General features: G+C 34.9%; 1 protein-coding gene across 1 annotated transcript in view; it reads left to right on the top strand.

Annotated features, from left to right (window-relative positions):
• LOC128654568 (growth arrest-specific protein 7) overlaps positions 1-27,337 on the top strand; it is a 187,918-nt gene that overhangs the window by 42,463 nt on the left and 118,118 nt on the right. The window contains exon 3 of the mRNA XM_053708558.1: positions 18,637-18,711. Within this exon, the coding sequence (XP_053564533.1) occupies positions 18,637-18,711 (75 nt within the window). The remainder of the gene's footprint in view (positions 1-18,636; positions 18,712-27,337) is intronic.

Genomic DNA, 27,337 nt, shown 5'->3' with positions numbered 1-27,337 from the left:
CGATTGGTCACACGAGAGAAGGGGCGGCTTTACACGCTCACTTAAGCATGTAATGATACATACAGGCAGCGCATCCTGTTCGCCGCTGCCCGTATGTAGTGAAGGCGACTGGACAACTTCTCGAGTTGAAAAACTTGTCCACTCCCTCCAGGGCCATAATCTCAGCCTGGAAGAGAATTGGTTAATGAGTAACTTGCAGAACATTTCACTGCAGTTAAAAAACAAAGAACATTGTGATGATTATATTTAGTTGTGCACAAGTTCAATATATATATATTTAAACCAGGAAACAGTTATATTCATTGTAAAATAAGTGTGCCAGAAAATGTAAAGATTTAAAGGGACAGTCTACTCCAGAATAGTTATTGTTTTAAAAGATAGATAATCCCTTTATTACCCATTCCCTAGTTTTGCATAACCAACAGTTATATTAATACACGTTTTACCTCTGTGATTATCTTGTATCTAAACCTCTGCAAACTGCCCCTTATTTCAGTTCTTTTGACAGACTTGCATTTTAGCCAATCAGTGCTGGCTCCTAGCACAGTGTTATCTATATAATACACATGAACTAACACCCTCTATGGTAAAGAAAACTGTCAAAATTCCCTGAGATGAGAGGCGGCCTTCAAGGGCTTAGAAATTAGCATATGAACCTCCTAGGTTTAGCTTTTAACTAAGAATACCAAGAGTACAAAGCGAAATTGGTTATAGATGAAAATTTAAAAATTGTTTAAAATGATATGCCCTATCTGAATAATGAAAGTTTGTTTTGGACTAGACTGTCCATTTAAAAATACTGTGTGAGTTTGTTTATTAGTTCATTTGTTTATTTTAAGTTCATTTGTAAAAGGTAAAAGGTTCCAATCTCATTAATTTTTTCCTGCGATGTGATGAAGGAAAACACTTGAATTGAAATAGCTGAAAATGATCTAGACATCATTACATGGCGGATTTGATTCTAAAGGATTACAAAAAAAGATGACCAGAACAACATACATATAATAGGACTATTAGAAGGAAACATGTCAAACCTAAAATGTACAAATTGTTACTCCTAACAATGTATAGAAACCTAACAACTGCATATGATTTGTATGATAAACAACTGATCCAACGTTATAAGTCTTTGTTATATATGAGATACTGGAATAAATAAAAATAATTTAAAAATAAAAATACTGTGTGAAAAAGACAGGGTTAAAATAGAAAAATCCAAAAATCATATTTCTCAAAAGGAATGGAAATCCATTACTGAATTCTCCCATAGCTAGCAAAGTATTATTTTAGTTCACGCAGTAACTGGATTTAATGGATAGAAAGAGCCCTGAGTTTGAAAATCCTGTGAAAAACATGTGCAAATCACTTTGCATTTCTTTTTCTTAAAAAATTGGAATATATTCCCTTGTGCTGTAACTTTTGTCTTTTCAGGGTGTTTCTAACAAAGCACATAAGCTTCTCAATGGCGGTCTGGTTAGGTACGGCCCCCCAACCATAGTGGTCAGTATGTGTCATTTTATACATCTGAAAACAAAAATGTAATAGTTAGCATCAACTCACCAATCCTATAAAACTAAACATTATCATTTTTATAACCCATGATTTTCAGTAGACGTCTGTAATAGAACCAAAAAGAGATAAACTGGAAAACTACACAAAATTCATATTTCAGAGAGGGGTTTTGACAACAGGTGCATACTCTTACACTGGCCAAGCTCTCAAAGATTTTATAATCCACTAAGCATAAAATAATTTCAACAATAAATCATTAGAAATGTACACAGACAAAAATATTTATTTTGGATAAATTATTCGTGATGAAAGTCTTACCCAAGATTAGCGCAAGGACTCATTGAATGTTGCAGAATTTTGTAAAAATATTTTTCATTGACAGAAATGCATCAGCTTCTTATTTCCTATGGGGAATGTCTTCAAGGCAGCAGAGGAGCAGCAGAGGAGCAGCAGAACAGCAGCTTAAACTTAATATTTGTCAAGAACAAAAAACATAATTTATGTAAGAACTTACCTGATAAATTCATTTCTTTCATATTAGCAAGAGTCCATGAGCTAGTGACGTATGGGATATACATTCCTACCAGGAGGGGCAAAGTTTCCCAAACCTCAAAATGCCTATAAATACACCCCTCACCACACCCACAAATCAGTTTAACGCATAGCCACGAAGTGGGGTGATAAGACAAAAGTGCGAAAGCATAAAAAATAAGGAATTGGAATAATTGTGCTTTATACAAAAAAAATCATAACCACCACAAAAAAGGGTGGGCCTCATGGACTCTTGCTAATATGAAAGAAATGAATTTATCAGGTAAGTTCTTACATAAATTATGTTTTCTTTCATGTAATTAGCAAGAGTTCATGAGCTAGTGACGTATGGGATAAAGAATACCCAAGATGTGGATCTTCCACGCAAGAGTCACTAGAGAGGAAGGGATAAAATAAAGACAGCCAATTCCGCTGAAAATAATCCACACCCAAAATAAAGTTTAAATCTTATAATGAAAAAAACTGAAATTATAAGCAGAAGAATCAAACTGAAACAGCTGCCTGAAGTACTTTTCTACCAAAAACTGCTTCAGAAGAAGAAAACACATCAAAATGGTAGAATTTAGTAAAAGTATGCAAAGAAGACCAAGTTGCTGCTTTGCAAATCTGATCAACCGAAGCTTCATTCCTAAACGCCCAGGAAGTAGAAACTGACCTAGTAGAATGAGCTGTAATCGTTTGAGGCGGAGTTTTACCCGACTCGACATAAGCATGATGAATCAAAGATTTTAACCAAGACGCCAAAGAAATGGCAGAGGCCTTCTGACCTTTCCTAGAACCGGAAAAGATAACAAATAGACTAGAAGTCTTTCGGAAATCTTTAGTAGCTTCAACATAATATTTCAAAGCTCTAACTACATCCAAAGAATGCAACGATCTTTCCTTAGAATTCTTAGGATTAGGACACAATGAAGGAACCACAATTTCTCTACTAATGTTGTTAGAATTCACAACCTTAGGTAAAAATTTAAAAGAAGTTCGCAACACCGCCTTATCCTGATGAAAAATCAGAAAAGGAGATTCACAAGAAAGAGCAGATAAATCAGAAACTCTTCTAGCGGAAGAGATGGCCAAAAGAAACAAAACTTTCCAAGAAAGTAATTTAATGTCCAGCGAATGCATAGGATCAAACGGAGGAGCTTGAAGAGCCCCCAGAACCAAATTCAAACTCCAAGGAGGAGAAATTGACTTAATAACAGGTTTTATACGAACCAAAGCTTGTACAAAACAATGAATATCAGGAAGACTAGCAATCTTTCTGTGAAAATGAACAGAAAAGAGCAGAGATTTGTCCTTTCAAGGAACTTGCAGACAAACCTTTATCCAAACCATCCTGAAGAAACTGTAAAATTCTAGGAATTTTAATAGAATGCCAAGAAAAAAGATGAGAAAAACACCAAGAAATGGAAATCTTCCAGACTCGATACTATATCTTCCTAGATACAGATTTACGAGCCTGTAACATAGTATTAATCACAGAGTCAGAGAAACCTCTATGACTGAGAATCAAGCGTTCAATCTCCATACCTTCAAATTTAAGGATTTGAGATCCTGATGGAAAAAAAGGACCTTGTGATAGAAGGTCTGGTCTTAACGGAAGAGTCCACGGTTGGCAAGTGGCCATCCGGACAAGATCCGCATACCAAAAACCTGTGAGGCCATGCTGGAGCCACCAGCAGAACAAACGAGCACTCCTTTAGAATCTTGGAAACTACTCTTGGAAGAAGAACTAGAGGCGGAAAGATATAGGCAGAATGATACTTCCAAGGAAGTGACAATGCATCCACTGCCTCCGCCTGAGGATCCCTGGATCTGGACAGATACCTGGGAAGCTTCTTGTTTAGATGAGAAGCCATCAGATCTATTTCTGGAAGTCCCCACATTTGAACAATCTGAAGAAATACCTCTGGGTGAAGAGACCATTCGCCCGGATGTAACGTTTGGCGACTGAGATAATCCGCTTCCCAATTGTCTATACCTGGGATATGAACCGCAGAAATTAGACAGGAGCTGATTCCGCCCAAACCAGAATTCGAGATACTTCTTTCATAGCCAGAGGACTGTGAGTCCCTCCTTGATGATTGACATATGCCACAGTTGTGACACTGTCCGTCTGAAAACAAATGAACGACTCTCTCTTTAGAATAGGCCATGACTGAAGAGCTCTGAAAATTGCACGGAGTTCCAAAATATTGATTGGTAATCTCACCTCCTGAGATTCCCAAACCCCTTGTGCTGTTAGAGACCCCCAAACAGCTCCCCAACCTGTCAGACTTGCATCTGTTGAAATCACAGTCCAGGTTGGAAGAACAAAAGAAGCCCCCTGAACTAAACGATGGTGGTCTGACCACCACGTCAGAGAGTGTCGTACAATTGGTTTTAAAGATATTAATTGAAATATCTTTGTATAATCCCTACACCACTGGTTCAGCATACAGAGCTGAAGAGGTCGCATGTGAAAATTAGCAAAGGGGACCGCGTCCAATGCAGCAGACATAAGACCTAGAATTTCCATGCATAAGGCTACTGAAGGGAAAGATTAAGACTGAAGGTTTCGACAAGCTGAAACCAAATTCAGACGTCTTTTGTCCAACAGAGACAGAGTCAAGAACACTGAATCTATCAGGAAACCTAAAAAGGTTACCCTTGTCTGAGGAATCAACAAACTTTTTGGTAAATTGATCCTCCAACCATGTTCTTGATCCTCTAACTATGTCCTGAAGAGCAAGTGAATCATATGAGATTCCGCGTCCTCAGAAAATAATCTGAATGAAAACATAAAAATTAAAATATGCATTTATTGTATCTAATGAAAACAAATAATGCTATCAATGACCATAAAAAGGCGAAATAGTTTGAATAAAACTCCAAACCCGGTTCCTAAAAAAGGAACTGGAAGAAATACCCCAGAAGATTCCAGGTCTGAGCAGCGCTTGAACCCCATGGGTGCCCAGCCATGCTTCAACAGTACCCAAAATATATAGGACAGAAACACACTTAAAGAAAGTGTTAGCCTTACTGGAATAAAATCAAAGAAATTTGGACAAAATAGAACCAAATAAATTTCAAAGAAGTCTTAACCTGCCCCTTACCAGCCAAGCTGGAATACGGCACGTACATCGCAATATTTAGGGAGCTGATTTCGAACCCTAATTATAAACATGTTACTTGGGAAAGAACTCAGGAATTCGTTCCTTAATAAGAACAACCAAACTAGTATAAGCTTAAAGTTTTAGTCTTAGAACTCAATCTTGAAGCCCAGAGTAACAGTTAAGAAATATGGATTTTTTATTTTTTTATTTTTTTTTAAATCACAAAATTCTTCTAGCTAAAATAGCTAAAGACATAGAATAACCCTCATTTGCGAAAATATTCAAAATGAAGACACAAATGAAATTATTAGCATGATAGTCCAGTTTAAAAGACCAGTCAATACAGAGGACTTGCATAATCAATAAATGCAAAACAACAGACAAATGCAACAGCACCTAGTCTAGTAAATGTTGTCCCTTAACAATGCTAGCAATATCCAAATAAATCACAGGACCAAGAAAAGTACCTGAAACTAATCAATTTTCCATAAATAAGATACAACTATCTAAAGGAAAATAAATACTATTTTGCTATAGAAATAATAACATAATTAGTAGAAGTAGAGATAGCCCCAATAAATTGGAGAACCCTCCTTATTGAATTTAACTGCTTGCAAAGAATATAGTTTAAAACCTTTGAAGAAGGAATAAAAGAAAATTCTCAGCCTATTCAATTCCCTAGAATGGGGAAATGGAAAGAAAACCTCTAAAAACACAGAAGAAATAAATAGGCAGAAATAGTGTCAGCTAGTCTCAAAGAACTAGTTACCTTAATATCCAAAATAATCAACACCTTTTCAACAAAGAACAAATGTACTTTAATAATAGAAAAATAATAAAAAAGTAGATTTGTTAGTGTCAATATCTGATGAAGAAAATTTCTGAAAGAGAAAAAACATCATCAGAGAAAGATAAATCAGTATGTTGTTGGTCATTTGAAACTTCAATAATTAAAAAAGAAGTGAAAAAGACCTAAAAATTTTATTAGAAGGCACGAAGTCAGACAAAGCCTTTAAAATAGAATCAGAAAAATATTTCTTATAAATCTTCTAAATATTTCTTGTACATAAGATGTAAGAATGGAAATATATAAAGCATAAACACTAATGGATCCTGCATGTAAAAGTATATCATAATAACTTATTACAAACCATAGCTAAAGATAAGCATTTATAACATTTAAAATAAATGAACTTAGCTTTGGTAGAACTGAAACTCAGTTAAGCGTTTTTCCACTTTTCCGATTCAGGGTGAGACATCTTGCAATATGTAATAGAAAAAACAACATATAAAGCAAAAAAGATCAAATTCCTTAAATGACAGTTTCAGGAATGGGAAAAAAATGCCAATGAACAAGCTTCTAGCAACCAGAAGCAATAAATAATGAGACTTAAATATTGTGGAGACAACAATGACGCTCAAATTTTTTAGCGCCAAATAAGCCGCCCACATTATCTGGCGCCTAAATGCTTTTGGCCAAAAATGGCGCCACATCCGGAACGCCGACATTTTTTGGTGCAAAAACGTCAAAAAAATGACGCAACTTCCGATGACACGTATGATGCCGGAAATGACAAGAAAATTTTTGCGCCAAGAAAGTCCGCGCCAAGAATGACGCAATAAAATGAAGCATTTTCAGCCCCCGCGAGCCTAACAGCCCACAGGAAAAAAAGTCAAATTTTAAGGTAAGAAAAAATTGATTTATTCATATGCATTATCCCAAATATGAAACTGACTGTCTGAAAAAAGGAACGTTGAACATCCTGAATCAAGGCAAATAAATGTTTAAACACATATATTTAGAACTTTATATAAAAGTGCCCAACCATAGCTTAGAGTGTCACAGAAAATAAGACTTACTTACCCCAGGACACTCATCTACATGTAGTAGAAAGCCAAACCAGTACTGAAACGAGAATCAGTAGAGGTAATGGTAAATATAAGAGTATATCGTCGATCTGAAAAGGGAGGTAAGAGATGAATCTCTACGACCGATAACAGAGAACCTATGAAATAGACCCCGTAGAAGGAGATCACTGCATTCAAATAGGCAATACTCTCTTCACATCCCTCTGACATTCACTGCACGCTGAGAGGAAAACCGGGCTCCAACCTGTTGCAGAGCGCATATCAATGTAGAATCTAGCACAAACTTACTTCACCACCTCCACAGGAGGCAAAGTTTGTAAAACTGATTTGTGGGTGTGGTGAGGGGTGTATTTATAGGCATTTTGAGGTTTGGGAAACTTTGCCCCTCCTGGTAGGAATGTATATCCCATACGTCACTAGCTCATGGACTCTTGCTAATTACATGAAAGAAAGGAAGTTTATGTACAACAGAAATCAATCAACCGATAATGAAAATGTTAGATATAGTTATTGAGTAGTGTAAATTTGAAATGTTTCCGCCTAAGGGCTAGAATACAAGTGGCACGCTAACGTTAGCACTAAAGTGTTATTGGAATATCATAGGTGTGTTAATTTGCAGGTGTATTACAAATTGAAAGTATAAGGGTTCTCCGGAGCACAATAGAATTTAACACACTTTAGAGCATATTTATCAAGCTCTGTATGGAACTTTATGCCCCTTGTTTCCAGCTGCTCAATAACTTGTCTGTCTGCTCTGAGGCGGTCGACAGAAATCAACTCGATCGAATACGATCGGGTTGATTGACACCCCCTGCTAGCGGGGGGTGGCATTGCACCAGTATTTCACAAGAACTGCTGGTGCAATGATAAATGCAGAGAGCGTATGCTATCGGCATTTATCAAAGTGCGGCGGACAGGATACGCTACTTCGTATCATGTCTGCTCGCACATTGTTAAATATGCCCCGTTGGGTTAGCACCACTGAAAACCTCACGTAAAGGGATAGGGAAAAAATAAAAGTTGCACCAAACACAACGTTAAAATAAATTGTTACACTCATATAAACATTTTCTGATAATAAATATTCATATAAGTATTAATAAAAAAAATATTTAGAACTGTTAAATGGTATATGGTATATGGTCATGTATTTGACTTTAAAGGGCTATAATAAATATATGTGTCTAAATAATAAATCAATAACAATATTTAATATTGTATTTTACTGTGTATTGTAAATATTTCACATTCTAATGTTCTTCACATACAGGAAAATTTAATTTTTATTTTATATATATACAGTATATATTTATATATATATATATATATAAAATATGTATTAAATAATAAAAATTATTATTTTTTCTATGTGAAGTATATTGGAATGCAAAATATGCATAACACACTTCAGGTTTCACGCTTTAGGTCTAATGTAGGCTCGGGTTAGCACACATAAAAAATTGGTTATCTTAAAATATGTTATTTAAATATGAATTATAAAATATTGAAAAAATATTAATAATTAATATTATATATACTGTAATATATATATATATATATATATATATATAGTGACCTGGGATCTTGGAAACACAGTCCTCAAAGCTGGAAACACCACACAAGGTTGTAGCTTTATAACAGTGCTTTCCAAACTGTGTGTCGGGACACACTAGTGTGTCGGCAGCAGTGTGTAGGTGTGTCCCTGCTTCAGCACTAATTTTTTAAAATTTAAATTTTTTATACATTTTTTTTTTTTGGTTTCTGACTTTCCGTCTGCCTGCTACGCATATCACATGTTTGACACGTGATTGATACCTAGGGGGTCACAGATCATCTTAACCTATTGGCGCAGATCAGTGGGAACTGAAACTATTGCCATTGGTGGCTTTGGCGGCACATTGGCTCCTGACTGCATGTGTAGTCTCCTTAATTGGCTCATGACTGCAAGTGTAGTCAGTGAGTGGGACAGCAGTGTGTTTGCAGCATGGGCAGTAGTCAATCGGACTCTCCAAGCTCTGAGGGCGGCAGCTTAAACGCTGAGCTGAAGTCAGAAGTCAGTGGGGTTTTTTTGCAACTAGCTCCCAGTAGTGCATTGCTGCTCCTGCTCTTGATATAGGGATAGGAAGGGGTAGCTTACAAATGCTTAATGATGAAATGCGAGTGTCTTTATCTAATATTTCACCAAATATTCAGAAATTGTGTCCATCCTATCAATCTTATACATCCTATTAAAATAGTAAGTAGCTGTTGGTGATATTAAACTTTTGTTTAATTCTTGCACATACTTACTTACTGTTACTTGTAAATACATTTTGTTATTATATAATTTATGTATGTGTCCGTATCTCTTAAAACAAGTTAGTTTAACCTCCTGTTTGCCAGTACAACTGAATTGCTGTGTCGCGAAATGATGTAGGTCTAAAAAGTGTGTCACCAACATGAAAAGTTTGGAAAGCTCTGCTTTATAAAATACAGTCTGTTTATTATCAGGTCTGGCAAAAAAGGCAAAATAAAGATAAACAAAACAAGAGGCTTGCTCCATTGAGCACTTACTAACAAGTACAACTGTCAGCTTGCAGTAAGTAGCTTTTCACAAAAGGAATAATGCACAGACCTTTCAAACTTTGTTTGTCCTTTAAAGATAATTTCTCTCAGTCTCTCAGGAGAGTGTTTACAGTTTCCCTTTACTGCTGGCAAATCTACCCGAGTCTCAACCCCTGACTGGGGATTTTATTAGCACCTTCTGTCAATTACCACATGCAGGTGAGTAGCTAGCTAAGTCAGACAGAATTCCTGGACTGGAATTTTTGACATGATGTGCTACCTGCAAACTGTGGGGTAGAGCACTGGCCCGCCCTACTCTCCAAATGCTCCACCCCAGGGACCCAGAAATAAATCACATTTTTTCTTTATGTGGTAAACAAACATAACAATTCTCCCTGGGGTTGTCAGACCATACCACGCACTGCAGCACTTTTGAGGGAATATAGACACCTTCCATTACTATGCCTTGGGTTCTGTCACACATCCTCCCCCCCAGCTCAGGCCTAGTGGGTCGAGCGATCATGGCCAAAAGCGTATGCATACGTGAAAGGCCATCAGCATTACCCTGTTTACTTCCTGCCCTGTGTTCTACTGAGAAGAGATAGGGTTGCAAACTAAGGAACCAGCGTGTAACTCTACTATTATTATCCTTATTTTTACCCATCCATTTGAGAGGTGCATGATCAGTAACTAGTCTAAATTTTCTGCCCAACAAATAATATTTGAGAGTTTCAACAGCCCATTTAATTGCTAGACACTCCTTTTCAACAATCGAATAGTTCTTTTCTCTAGATTGAAGTTTCCGGCTCAGGTATAGTATTGGGTGCTCTTCACTTTGACTTTCCTGGGAAAGCACTGCTCCAAGCCCTACATCAGAGGCATCCGTCTGTAAAACAAACTCCTTTGAAAAATCAGGGGTGACTAACACTGGTTGTCTACAGATGGCTTCCTTGAGATTTTGAAATGCCTGTTCAGCTTCAGAGGACCATTTCACTATTACTGGAGCTTTTGCTTTAGTGAGGTCAGTTAAAGGACCCGCTATAGTAGCAAAGTTGGAGATAAACCTTCTGTAGTAGCCAACAAGCCCAAGAAATGTTTTTATCTGTTTCTTCATCATAGGTCGTGGCCAATTCCTTATGGCTTCACTATTCCTCTTCCAATGGAATAGCCAAGATACTTGGCCTCCTCCAAGCCAATGGTACATTTACTAGGATTTGCTGTCAGACCGGCATTTCTTATGGAATTAAGGACAGCTTGCACTTTTGGCAAGTGAGACTCCCAATCTTTGCTATGTATGACCACGTCATCTAAGTAAGCTGCGGCAATCAGCATGTGGCCTTAAGATCCGGTCCAGGATTGAACTTCAATCCTATTGGCTGATCCAATCAGCCAATAGTATTGAGCTCACATTCAATTGGCTGTTCCAAACAGCCAATAAAATGCGAGCTTAATCCTATTGGCTGATTGGATCCGCCAATAGGATTGAAGCTCAATCCTATTGGCTGATTGCATTAGCCAATAGGACTTTTTCACCTTTAATTCCGATTGGCTGATAGAATTCTATCAGCCAATCGGAATTAAAGGGACGTCACTTAAAGTTACCTTCATTCTTCGTTAGCCGTCAAGAGAAGATGATGCTCCGTGCCGGATGTCTTGAAGATGGACCCGCTCCACGCGGATGGATGAAGATAGAAGATGCCATCTGGATGAAGACTTCTGCCCGGTTGGATGAAGATTTCTGCCGCTTCGTTGAGGACTTCTGCTGGCTTCGTTAAGGATGAATGTCGGGTCTTCAAAATCTGTAAGTGGATCTTCAGGGGTTAGTGTTAGGTTTTTTAAGGGTTTATTGGGTGGGTTTTATTTTTAGATTAGGGCTTTTGGGTGGAAAAAGAGCTAAATGTCCTTTTAAGGACAATGCCCATCCAAATGCCCTTTTCAGGGCAATGGGGAGCTTAGGTTTTTTAGTTAGGATTTTATTTGGGGGATGGTTGTGTGGGTGGTGGGTTTTACTGTTGCGGGGTTGTTTGTATTTTTTTTTTTACAGGTAAAAGAGCTGATTTCTTTGGGGCAATGGGGGTTTATTTTGGGTTGGCTTTTTTATTTTGATAGGGCTATTAGATTAGGTGTAATTAGTTTAAATATCTGATAATTTCTTTTTTTTATTTTGTGTAATTTAGTGTTTTTTTTATTTAGTTAATTGTATTTAATTTATGTAATTGATTTAATTGTAGTGTAAAGTTAGGTGTTAGTTTAAGACAGGTTAGGTTTTATTTTACAGGTAAGTTTGTATTTATTTTAGCTAGGTAGTTAGTAAATAGTTAAAGGGATACTAAACCCATTTTTTTTTCTTTCATGATTCAGATAGAGCATGAGATTTTAAGCACCTTTCTAATTTACTCCTATCATCATTTTTTCTTTGTTCTCATGCTATCTTGATTTGAAAAAGCAGTACTGTAAGCTTTAGAGCCAAACTATTTTTTGTTCAGCACATGGGTAGCACTTGCTGATTTGTGGCTAAATGTAGCAAACCAATCAGCAGCTCTACCAAGGTGCTGAACTAAAAAATGGGCCGGCTCCTAACCTTTTATTACTGCTTTTTCAAATCAAGATAACATGAGAACAAAGAAAAATTGATAATAGGAGTAAATTAGAAAGTTGCTTAAAATTGCATGCTCTATCTGAATCATGAAAGAAAAAACGTGGGGTTAGTATCCCTTTAATAACTATTTAGTAACTATTCTACCTAGTTAAAATAAATACAAACTTGCCTATGAAATAAAAATAAAACCTAAGATAGCTACAATGTAACTATTAGTTATATTGTAGCTAGCTTAGGGTTTATTTTATAGGTAAGTATTTCGTTTTAAATAGGAATAATTTAGTTATTAATAGTAGGTTTTATTTAGATTTATTTTAATTACCTTAAAGTTAGTGGGTGTTAGGGTTAGACTTAGGGTTAGGTTTAGGGGTTAACAAATTTAGTATAGTGGCGGTGACGTTAGGGGAGGCAGATTAAGGGTTAATAAGTGTAGGTAGGTTGCGGTGACATTGGGGGCGGGAGATTAGGAGTTAATAACATTATGTAGGTGTCAGTGATGTGGGGGGCAGCAGATTAGGGGTTAACAAGTATAATGCAGGTGTTGGCGATGTCTGGGGTGGCAGATTAGGGGTTAATAAGTATAATGTAGGTGTTGGCGATGTCGGGGCTGCAGATTAGGGGTTAATAAGTGTAAAAATAGGGATGTTTGGACTCGGGTTCATGTTAGGGTGTTAGGTGTAAACATAAATTTTGTTTCCCCATAGGAATTAATGGGGCTGCGTTACGGAGCTTTATGCTGCTTTTTTTGCAGGTGTTAGGCTTTTTTTTCAGCCGACTCTCCCCATTGATGTCTATGGAGAAATCGTGCACGAGCATGTAAAACCAACTTACCGCAGCTTTCAGCAGCGCTGGTATTGGAGTGCGGTATGGAGCTCAATTTTGCTTTACGCTCACTTCTTGCCTGCTAACGCCGGGTTTTTATAAACCTGTAATACCAGCGCTGTAGGTAAGTGAGCGGTGCAAATAACTTGCAAGCTAGTACCGCACCGCTCATAACGCAAAACTCGTAATCTAGCCCATTGTTAGTTGCGATGTGGGGAAATGGCGGCTTAGAGGTTAATACATTTTATTATTAGTTGCGATGTGGGGGGATGGCGGATAGAGAGGTTTTGACGTGTCGGGTTTATTTTTGGGAGGCGGGTTAGATTTCAATGGGAAAAAGGTCTCAAAAAAGCACTTTTTCCCTATTTTACACCTAGCTGAGCCGGGTGTAATTTTTGTTAATGTATCGGCAGCTTCCGACAGTGTATTTACGGTTTGTGCGGTCATTGGAAACCTGGTATTACTTATAGATTAGCGGCTTCTGATACTTTGTATGGGACACGAAAATGTTTTCGGCAGCCGAAGTCCAGTTGCCGAAATAGAGTTATAACTGGCTGATGGAAGCAGTCGGTGAACGATATTGCTTCCGATAGTATATTTAACGGTTTGCGAGTGCACGCAAACCTAATAACGGTTCAATGGAAATGAGCCCAGAGTTAGTGCACAAGCAGGGCCGTAAACACCAGCAATATTATTGTTTAAAAATTAAGAAAATCTCTTTATTTACCAATCCCCAGTTTTGCATAACCAACACTGTTATATTAATATCCTTTTTACCTCTATAACTACCTTTTATCTAAGCTTCTGCAGACGGTTCCTTATCTCAGATCTTTTGACAGACTTGCAGACTCTTGAATAATTCCACTTGGGTGAGCACAATGTTATCTATATGAAGCAAAAAGTACATGTCAATAGCTATTCACAGCCAGACTGTGAGACAAGAGGTGGACTGCAGACTCTTATAAATCAGCCCATGAACATATATATATATATATATATATATATATATATATATATATATATATATATATATATATATATATATATATATATATACACTGTACATATGATTATTATACACTGTACATATAATTATTATACACTGTACATATAATTATTATACACTGTACATATGATTATTATACACTGTACATATGATTATTATACACTGTACATATCATTATATACTGTACATTTCATTATTATACATTGTACATATCATTATATACTGTACATATGATTATTACACACTGTACATATGATTATTATACACTGTACATATAATTATTATACACTGTACATATAATTATTATACACTGTATATATGATTATTATACACTGTACATATGATTATTGTACACTGTACATATGATTATCATACACTGTACATATGATTATTATACACTGTGCATATGATTATTATACACTGTACATATAATTATTACACACTGTACATATGATTATTATACACTGTACATATAATTATTATACAATGTACATATCATTATTATATACTGTACATATCATTATATACTGTACATATCATTATTATACACTGTGCATATAATTATTACACACTGTATATATGATTATTATACACTGTACATATGATTATTGTACACTGTACATATGATTATTATACACTGTACTTATGATTATTATACACTGTGCATATGATTATTATACACTGTACATATAATTATTACACACTGTACATATGATTATTATACACTGTACATATGATTATTATACACTGTACATATAATTATTGTACAATGTACATATCATTATTATATACTGTACATATCATTATATACTGTACATATCATTATTATACACTGAGCATATAATTATTACACACTGTACATATGATTATTATACACTGTACATATCATTATTATATACTGTACATATCATTATATACTGTACATATCATTATTATACACTGTGCATATAATTATTACACACTGTACATATGATTATTATACACTGTACATATCATTATTATATACTGTACATATCATTATATACTGTACATATCATTAATATACACTGTACATATGATTATTATACACTGTGCATATAATTATTACACACTGTACATATGATTATTATACACTGTACATATAATTATTATACACTGTACATATAATTATTATACACTGTATATATGATTATTATACACTGTATATATGATTATTGTACATGGTACATATGATTATTATACACTGTGCATATGATTATTATACACTGTACATATAATTATTATACACTGTACATATCATTATTATACACTGTATATATGATTATTATACACTGTACATATGATTATTGTACACTGTTCATATGATTATTATACACTGTACATATGATTATTATACACTGTGCATATGATTATTATACACTGTACATATAATTATTACAAACTGTACATATGATTATTATACACTGTACATATAATTATTATACAATGTACATATCATTATTATATACTGTACATATCATTATATACTGTACATATGATTATTATACACTGTACATATGATTATTATACACTGTACATATCATTATATACTGTACATATGATTATTATACACTGTACATATGATTATTACACACTGTACATATAATTATTATACACTGTACATATGATTATTATACACTGTACATATGATTATTACACACTGTACATATGATTATTATGCACTGTACATATAATTATTATGCACTGTACATATCATTATTATACACTGTACATATAATTATTACACACTGTACATATAATTATTACACACTGTACATATGATTATAATACACTGTACACATGATTATTATACACTGTACATATAATTATTATACAATGTACATATCATTATTATATACTGTACATATCATTATATACTGTACATATGATTATTATACACTGTACATATGATTATTATACACTGTACATATCATTATATACTGTACATATGATTATTATACACTGTACATATGATTATTACACACTGTACATATAATTATTATACACTGTACATATGATTATTATACACTGTACATATGATTATTACACACTGTACATATGATTATTATGCACTGTACATATAATTATTATGCACTGTACATATCATTATTATACACTGTACATATAATTATTACACACTGTACATATAATTATTACACACTGTACATATGATTATAATACACTGTACACATGATTATTATACACTGTACATATAATTATTACACACTGTACATATAATTATTACACACTGTACATATAATTATTATACAATGTACATATCATTATTATATACTGTTCATATCATTATATACTGTACATATCATTATTACACACTGTACATATGATTATTATACACTGTACATATAATTATTATACAATGTACATATCATTATTATATACTGTACATATCATTATTATACACTGTATATATGATTATTATACACTGTACATATGATTATTGTACACTGTACATATGATTATTATACACTGTACATATGATTATTATACACTGTGCATATGATTATTATACACTGTACATATAATTATTACACACTGTACATATGATTATTATACACTGTACATATAATTATTATACAATGTACATATCATTATTATATACTGTACATATCATTATATACTGTACATATGATTATTATACACTGTACATATGATTATTATACACTGTACATATCATTATATACTGTACATATGATTATTATACACTGTACATATGATTATTACACACTGTACATATAATTATTATACACTGTACATATGATTATTATACACTGTACATATGATTATTACACACTGTACATATGATTATTATGCACTGTACATATAATTATTATGCACTGTACATATCATTATTATACACTGTACATATAATTATTACACACTGTACATATAATTATTACACACTGTACATATGATTATAATACACTGTACACATGATTATTATACACTGTACATATAATTATTATACAATGTACATATCATTATTATATACTGTACATATCATTATATACTGTACATATGATTATTATACACTGTACATATGATTATTATACACTGTACATATCATTATATACTGTACATATGATTATTATACACTGTACATATGATTATTACACACTGTACATATAATTATTATACACTGTACATATGATTATTATACACTGTACATATGATTATTACACACTGTACATATGATTATTATGCACTGTACATATAATTATTATGCACTGTACATATCATTATTATACACTGTACATATAATTATTACACACTGTACATATAATTATTACACACTGTACATATGATTATAATACACTGTACACATGATTATTATACACTGTACATATAATTATTACACACTGTACATATAATTATTACACACTGTACATATAATTATTATACAATGTACATATCATTATTATATACTGTTCATATCATTATATACTGTACATATCATTATTACACACTGTACATATGATTATTATACACTGTACATATAATTATTATACAATGTACATATCATTATTATATACTGTACATATCATATACTGTACATATCATTATTATACACTGTACATATGATTATTATACACTGTACATATAATTATTATACAATGTACATATCATTATTATATACTGTACATATCATTATATACTGTACATATCATTATTATACACTGTACATATGATTATTGTACACTGTACATATAATTATTACACACTGTACATATAATTATTACACACTGTTCATATGATTATTATACACTGTACATATGATTATTATGCACTGTACATATAATTATTACACACTGTACATATGATTATTATACACTGTACATATAATTATTATACACTGTACATATGATTATTATGCACTGTACATATAATTATTACACACTGTACATATAATTATTATACACTATACATATGATTATTATACACTGTACATATGATTATTATACACTGTACATATGATTATTATACACTGTACATATAATTATTACATACTGTACATATGATTATTATACACTGTACATATCTGATTTATCTGTTTTACACTGTACAAATGTAATTTTTTTACATTGTACATATAACTGTTCTTTAACAATATCTTGTATATATTTTTTTTTTTCTTTGTTGCACTGGAATAAATAGGGTATTGTAAAATATATGACAAATGTTTTTGTGCTTATTAGAATAACGGTTTCTGTTGTCAGCCAATTGTAATCATTTTCAACCGTAACGCATTTTTTGTGGCAAATTGTTTTTGAACTCCATCTACCGCTTGCCTTATTTGGAGGAAACAATACGGATTTTTTAATGAAGTAAATACCGCTAGCTACGGTCATTATGTTAACAAAAGATAGCATTATTTTCCAGTTCAGTGTCTCATAACATCTCCTGAGATTATTATAAGCAGATATGTAGCAGGGTTAGGCTTCAGAAGCTCCTTTACTGTCCATTTAAGATTGTAGGGTCATATCTAGACAGCTTTAACTTTAACCGTTTTCACGCAAAAAAATAATGTTCCTTTTAATAAACATATAGCTACACTAAGATTGGCCATAATATGCTTACAAATGTATTCTAATTTATATTTCTAGGATAAAGATTGAGGAAGAATATGCAAAAAACTTAGCAAAGCTGTCTCAAAATTCCCTTGCATATCAGGAAGAAGGGTAAGTGTTTTTAGATAAGAAAAATGCTTTATATATATATGTATATATATTTATATATAATTTAAGAATGAGAGAAAAAGTTAAATCCCTCACCTGGATGTCACTACCAGGTGTAAAGTGTTTAAACCCTTATTAAAGGGAAATGGTGCAGACCCTAGTACAGAGATTTATAACAATTATAGAAAAGTAGCTAGGAAGGATATATTACTCCTCCTTATTAAACAAAGGGAATTCAGCACTCTTATTATTAAACACCATCGGCTAGATTACGAGTTTTTGTCAGTAATGGTGTGCGTGACTAACGCACAGTTTTCCCTCACTGCTCAAATAAAGTAACGCTGGTGTTATAGTTTTTTTTTTAAACCCGGCGTTAGCTGCAAAAAAGGTGAGCGTAGAGCAGAATTTAGCTCCACATCTCACCTCAATACCAGCGCTGCTTACGGTAGCGGTGAGCTGGCTAAACGTGCTTGTGCACGATTTCCCCATAGGAATCAACGGGGCAGAGCCGGCTGAAAAAAAACCTTACACCTGCAAAAAAGCAGCGTTCAGCTCCTAACGCAGCCCCATTGATTCCTATGGGAAAATACTTTTATGTCTACACCTAACACCCTAACATGAACCCCGAGTCTCAACACCCCAAATATTACACTCATTAACCCCTAATATGCTGCCCCTGACATCGCCGACACCTACATTATATTATTAACCCCTAATCTGCCGCTCCGTAAACCACCGCCACCTACATTATCCCTATGAACCCCTAATCTGCTGCCCCCAACATCGCCAACACCTACTTTTTATTTATTAACCCCTAATCTGCCACCCCCAATGTCGCCGCCACCTAACTACACTTATTACATTACAACTACACTTGTTACATTGTATCTATCTTAGGGTTTATTTTTATTTTGTATTTACCTGTGAAATAAACCCTATCCTAAGTTACAATTACACCTAACACTACACTATAATCAAATTAATTACCTAAACTAACTACAATGAATTACAATAAATTAAATAAACTAAAGTACTGAAAAAACTCCCACTAAATTACAGAAAATAATAAAATAATTACATTTTTTTAAAACTAATTACACCTAATCTAATCCCCCTAATAAAATAAAAAAGCCCTTCAAAAAAAAAAAAAAAATCCCTACCCTATACTAAATTACAAATAGCCCTTAAAAGGGCCTTTTGTGGGGCATTGCCCCAAAGTAATCAGCTCTTTTACCTGTAAAAAAAAAGACAATACCCCCCCAACATTACAACCCACCACCCACATACCCAACCCTACTCTAAAACCCACCCAATCCCCCCTTAATAAAACACTAACCCCTTGAAGATCACCCTACCTTGAAACGTCTTCACCCAACCGGGCAGAAGTGGTCCTCCAGACGGGCAGAAGTCTTCATCCTATCTGGGCAGAAGAGGACCCCCAGAAATCTTCATCCAGGCGGCATCTTCTATTTTCATCCATCCGGTGCGGAGCGGGTCCATCTTTAAGCCATCCGACGCGGAGCGGGTCCATCTTCAAGCCATCCGACGCGGAGCATCCTCTTCCATCCGATGACTAACACTAAATGATGTTACCTTTAAGTGACGTCATCCAAGATGGCGTCCCTTCAATTCCGATTGGCTCATAGAATTCTATCAGCCAATCTGAATAAGGTAGAAAAAATTCTATTGGCTGATCCAATCAGCCAATAGGATTGAGCTTGCATTCTATTGGCTGTTCCAATCAGCCAATAGAATGTGAGCTCAATCCTATTGGCTGATTGGATCAGCCAATAGGATTGAACTTCAATCCTATTGGCTGATTGCATCAGCAAATATGATTTTTTCTACCTTAATTCAGATTGGCTGATAGAATTCTATCAGTCAATCGGAATTGAAGGGACGCCATCTTGGATGACGTCACTTAAATGTACCGTCATTTAGTGTTAGTTGTCGGATGGAAGAGGATGCTCCGCGTCGGATGGCTTGAAGATGGACCCGCTCCTCTCCGGATGTATGAAGATAGAAGATGCCACCTGTATGAAGACTTCTGGCCATCTGGAGGTCCTCTTCTGCCCGGATGGGTGAAGACGTCTCAAGGTAGGGTGATCTTCAAGGGGGTATTGTTAGGTTTTATTAAGGGGGGATTGGGTGGGTTTTAGAGTAGGGTTGGGTGTGTGGGTGGTGGGTTGTAATGTTGGGGGGGTATTGTCTTTTTTTTTTTACAGGTTAAAGAGCTGATTACTTTGGGGCAATGCCCCACAAAAGGCCCTTTTAAGGGCTATTTGTAATTTAGTATAGGGTAGGTTTTTTTTTATTTTGTGGGGCTTTTTTATTTTATTAGGGGGATTAGATTAGGTGTAATTAGTTTAATTTTTTTTTTATTATTTTATTATTTTCTGTAATTTAGTGGGGGGGGTTTCTTCGTACTTTAGTTTATTTAATTTAATTGTAATTAATTTAATGATAATGTAGTGTTAGGTGTAATTGTAACTTAGGTTAGGGTTTATTTTACAGGTAAATTTGTACTTATTTTAACTAGGAAGTTATTAAATAGTTAATAACTATTTAATAACTATTGTACCTAGTTAAAATAAATACAAAGTTGCCTGTAAAATTAAAATAAATCCTAAAAGGCTACAATGTAACTATTAGTTATATTGTAGCTATTTTAGGGTTTATTTTATAGGTAAGTATTTAGTTTTAAATTGGAATTATTTAGTTAATAATAGTTATTTTATTTAGATGTATTTAAATTATATTAGGGTTAGGGTTAGACTTAGATTTTGGGGTTAATAAATTTAATATAGTTGCGGCGACGGTGGGGGCGGCAGATTAGGGGTTACTAAATGTAGGTAGGTGTCGGCGATGTTAGGGATGGCAGATTAGGGGTTAATAAAATTTAACTAATGTTTGCAAGGCGGGAGTGCAGCGGTTTAGGGGTTAATATATTTATTGAAGTGGCGGCGATGTCCGGTCAGCAGATTAGGGGTTAAAAAATGTATTTAAGTGTTTGTGATGTGGGGGGGGCTCGGTTTAGGGGTTAATAGGTAGTTTATGGATGGGTGTTAGTGTACTTTTTAGCACTTTAGTTAAGAGTTTTATGTTACGGCGTTAGCCCCATAAAACTCTTAACTACTGACTTTTAAATGCGGTAGGAGTCTTGACAGGAGAGTGTGTACCGCTCACTTTTTCCAAGACTCGTAATACCGGCGTTAGGCAAATCCCATTAAAAAGATAGGATACGCAATTGACGTAAGTGGATTTGCGCTATGCTCGAGTCTTGGAAAAAAAGTGAGCGGTACACCTGTACCTGCAAGACTCGTAATACCAGCGGGTGTTAAGGCTAACACAAGACACGTAATCTAGGCGCATATATTTATTTATAAAAACCAAATATATTATATAAGAAACCAAAGAAGTTTCTTTGCCACATATTCTATAAAAAGTTACATGCAAACCCAATTCTGTGTAATTGGATACAAATAGGATAACTAATGTTTCACATTGAACCACCTATTGTTGCAATCTATTATGAGCTGTTACAGGAAACCTCTAAAACCAAACAATATGGTACAGAAAGTCCCAAACGTAAAGCCAAAGTAATGGCTGGTGAAAAAAGCGTCCAGGATAGATGATATATTAAGCTATTATATGCGCAGTTCATAACTTAGGTGCCCACTCTTTCCGGTGTATAACCGCGGTTCATACCGCACTCTAGGTTTAAACCGGACTTGTATGAGAGCTAGCAAAGTCAATACTGTAGTGCTTACGTGACCTAGACGGTAGAAGCGGCTTGTATTCCCCTCCTGGGACTCCCTTTCACGGGAGCTTGTACAGACACGAGTAGTTTGATTTCATCTGTTAAGCCCTCCTACTTCTCTCACATCACTGGACAGCTTGTGAAGAGCTCCGGTGCAAACGTACACACACCTGCCTTGTATGCAAACGGCACTGCTCAGTGAGAGACAAATAGACACATGAACCTCTTCTCTCTCAAAGGGTCATCTTCCACCAGGGTGCTAACACCGTGCAAACCGACTCCAAGGCAGTCCCGGTACTAATGTCCACACCAGCATCCAGACTTATTCACCAAACTCAGTCGCAGCGGCTCATATGAATCCAATATACAGAGGGTATTGCATATAGAAAGTGTCCAGACTCAATCTGTGCAGCAGCATGGTGCAAAAAGCCTTATTGCCTATATCATCTATCCTGGATGCTTTTTTCACCAGCCATTACTTTGGCTTTACGTTTGGGACTTTCTGTACCATATTGTTTGGTTTTAGAGGTTTCCTGTAACAGCTCATAATAGATTGCAACAATAGGTGGTTCAATGTGAAACATTTATTATCCTAATTGTATCCAATTACACAGATATGTAAGAATTGGGTTTGCATGTAACTTTTTATAGAATATGTAGCAAAGAGACTTCTTTGGTTTCTTATATAATATATTTGTTTTTTATAAATAAATATATGGTGTTTAATAATAAAGAGTGCTGAATTCCCTTTCCTTAAAGGGATACTAACCCCACATTTTTTCTTTCATGATTCAGATAGAGCATACAATTTTAAGCAACTTTCTAATTTACTCCTATTATCATTTTTTCTTTGTTCTCATGTTATCTTGATTTGAAAAAGCAGTAATAAAAGGTTAGGAGCCGGCCCATTTTTAGTTCAGCACCTTGGTAGAGCTGCTGATTGGTTTGCTACATTTAGCCACAAATCAGCAAGTACTACCCATGTGCTGAACAAAAAATGGTCTGGCTCTAAAGCTTACAGTACTGCTTTTTCAAATCAAGATAGCACGAGAACAAATAAAAATTGATAATAGGAGTAAATTAGAAAGGTGCTTAAAATCTCATGCTCTATCTGAATCATGAAAGAAAAAAAATGGGTTTAGTATCCCTTTAATAAGGAGTAATATATCCTTCTTAGCTACTTCTATATAATTGTTATAAATATATATTTATATGTATATGCTCTATGTAAAACCATATGTTTCCCCTGTCTGTTCTCCTACACTGCACACTGTCTGCCTCTGTCAGCTAAGCCCCCCTCTTGATTTTTTTTGAAACCCCCTCCTCACCCTTGCATCAGACCTCTGTAACACTTTCTGTTCTTTTTAGCCATCCTGTGTTTTAAGATATATGGGGTAAATTTATCATAGTGCGAGCAGACATGATACGATGTAGCGCATCATGTCCGCTGCACAACGATGCTGTTGGCATTTATCATTGCACCAGTAGTTCTTGTGAACTGATGGTGCAATGCCGCCCCTTGCAGGGGGTGTCAATCAACCCGATCGTATTCGATCTAGAAATATAAGCGCATCTCCTCATAGTGTAATCTGCTTTAATAAACACACATAAACAAATTCCACCATCCCCCCCCCCTTTTTAGGTGGGTACACACACAGGTAACCTCAATCGGTATGAGGTAAGGTATGTACGTAATACACTTCAAAGGGTGAAAACAGGATATCTCACTATGAGGTAAGTTGTATATCTAAAAGTTTGTCCGGTAGTCTACAAAAGTTTGTTAATCCAAGCAATCCGCTGTGAGACAATCCCCATGCGTTGTGAATAATCACAGTAATAAAATAGCTTGACAATGTGGCAAAGAGAATTGCATGTAACAGATACAAATTGCTACTTTGTAGGGTGTATCCCTTGTCGGCGTCTTTCACCGCGGCGTAAGCTGAACATGGCCTAATGCGTTTCGTATGTCTGCTTCGTCAGAGGCTTCATACTCAGTGAAACATACAGTATATATATATATAGGACTAAGGTATCTACATTTTATGTTTCTCATAACCAAATTTAAAAAAATGACTGCTATTCTGCCATATATTTTTGAGAAAGGAAGAGTCAGACATGGCCAATGCCACATAAGGATATATATTAAGATTGAGAGCAGACCTTATTATTTTAAAATAATGAATAAGGTGGTTGACTGCTATAGCTACAAAACCTCTGTGTTGCAGGTTCGAATAATAGCAGGGCTGACTCAGGTTTTGACCTACTTGAGACTGAAAAGGATCATTGACCTGGGAAATAATAGCTGTTATCAGCTTCCAGTTATCGATTAAAGGGATACTAAACACATTTTTTTTCTTTAATGATTCAGACAGAGCAGGCAATATTAAGCAACTTTCTAATTGACTCCTGTTATTAATTTTGAGTCATTCTCTTGGTATCTTTACTTGAAAGAGTAGGAATGAAAGCTTAGGAGCCGGCCCACTTTTAGTTCAGCATCCTGGATAGCGCTTGCTGATTGGTGGCTACATTTAGCCACCAATCAGTAAGCAATACCCTGGTGAGGAACCTAAAATGGGCCGGCTCCTAAGCTTTTATTCCTGCTTTTCAAATAAAGATCCCAAGAAAATGAAGAAAAATTTAAAATAGGAGTCAATTAGAAAGTTGCTTAAAATTGCACGCTCTATCTGAATCATTAAAGAAAAAAAAAAGTGTTTTGTATCCCTTTAATCAATAAAAAATGAACGCTTACCATTTTGAGTTCATTTGAACTGGCAGAGCTTCTTACACCATTATTAAGGGACAGACAAAATTAAACTTCCATGATTCAGAAAGAGCATGGAATTTTACAAAAATTTCCAATTTACTTCTATTATCTTATTTCATTCTTTCTGTTGGTATCTTTTATTTAAAAATGATACCTAGGTAGGCTTGAGAGCAGAAATGCACTAGCTAGATGTGGCTTGGTGACTGCACATATATATCTGTTGTTATTTGTGCACCTGATGTCTTCAGCTAGCTCCTAGTAGTGCATGAATGGCTCTTCCATAAAGAATAGCAAGAGAACTAAGCACATTTGATTATAGAAGTAAGCTGTAAAGTTGTTTAAAACTCTGTGCTCTATCTGAATCAATAAGAAACATGTTAGGTTGCATGTCCCTAACTGTTCTAAGACATTTAGTTGACTGACTTGGAAGAATAAGGAAAATGTATGTGTGGTTCATGTGTAGGTTCAATGCTGTTCTTCTTGATACAATGTAATTAGATAACTGCTACAGTATAACCAATCATAGAGCTAACATATGCAAATCTAAAGTCATAGCCAAAAGAAAATGGTATTGCACTGCCATCTAGTGCTAATGATCCAGTACTGTTCAAATTTCTTCATGGAAAAAATGATCTTCCTCTGGACACATGTAGTACCTAAATAAGGTACCAAGCTGAGGCTCATCAAACTCAAGTGCTTCAGATACCAACCCTCTAGGGATCTCCCTTATTTCCCAAACTTTTTTACAGGCTCCCAGGCTCCCTTATTATCTGCTCTCAGAACTTTTTTTTTTTATCTCTTATTACATGTAAAATCTTTATTTCAAGCATGTAATATTGTACTGTTGTACTCTTATTTAGTTAATAATTTTGATGTATCTGACAGTTTAAAGTGAAATTGTGATGCTAAAGTGCCCGGTTTTAAAAAATTTGATTAAAAACAGGGGCACTTTAATTCATCAAAATGTACATTTCACTCCTGTTGTGAAAAAAAAACTTACCTTTTAATCTTCACAGCAGCTCCAGCTTCCTCCGCCCATCGCAAAGCCTCTTCCTGGGTCTAAAATGAGGAATCCGACTTTCTCCAATCACGGCATTGAATCAGACACTGATTCCCCCGGGGGGAAGCCGTGATTGGAAGATGACCTATCCATCATTTCTGACATCAGAAATGGCTTGCAACGACCGGAGGAAGCTGGAGCTGCTGTCAAGTTTAAAAGGTATTTACCTGTAAATTTTGATGAATTAAAGTGCCCCTGTTTTTAATCAAATTTTTTAAAAAACGGGCACTTTAGCATCAAAATTTACATTCACTTTAATGTCTTTACCCCCACTGTGCCTTAAATGAGAAATATAATGAACAGTCAGATTTGCAGAAAGTTGTTAAATGTATTAAGCTTGACTGTGTGAATGAAGAGGATTTGTATGAAGAATTTTGTTGTACAAAACTGTAGCAAATTGTAAAATAAAGATTTTTTTTTTCAGTAACTACTGTATAATTTGTTGACTACCTAAATGAAATGTGTTGATTCTTTAGTCTGTCTTATTTTCTTCTAAAATAGTTAGCAGTCCTATTCAGTAGACGTGTACACTTGAAGGTTTCGGATACCTCCATATGCAGAAGAAGGCGAGCCAGATTCATTCACTAAGATCCGGATTTGCACAGAGTGTGCTGAACTTTCATAAGAATGAATCCAGCTCTGAAAAGAGACGAGTGCCGCAATCAGCCGCCTTCTTCTGAGTATGGCGGTATCTGAAACCTCTGAATGCAAACGTCTAATATTCAGTACTGTAGGGTCCATGAAACATACATTACATTTTAAAGGCACAGCAAAATCTGAAATAAACTTTGATAATTTAGATAGAGCGCGCAATTAAAAAAAAATCCAATTCTATAGCAGCAGCATTTGCAGTAATATTTTTAGCATTGCAATGCATTGTTAGAAGGTTTTTCTTGTTTGTTTTTTAACGTCATGCTCTATCTGTAGTTTAATAATTACTTTATTGTCCTTTTAAACATGGGTGTCAGGTACTGGGACAACTTTTGTGTGAATAAGAGGCCAATTCTATAAAATTTGCCTGTCCAGATGGGGTTTTCCACATGAC

This window comes from Bombina bombina, chromosome 1 (genome assembly GCF_027579735.1).
Source record: "Bombina bombina isolate aBomBom1 chromosome 1, aBomBom1.pri, whole genome shotgun sequence".
In the NCBI taxonomy this organism is placed as follows: domain Eukaryota; kingdom Metazoa; phylum Chordata; class Amphibia; order Anura; family Bombinatoridae; genus Bombina; species Bombina bombina.
The sequence above is the reverse complement of the archived record's forward strand: the minus strand, read 5'-3'. Positions and strand labels throughout refer to the sequence as shown.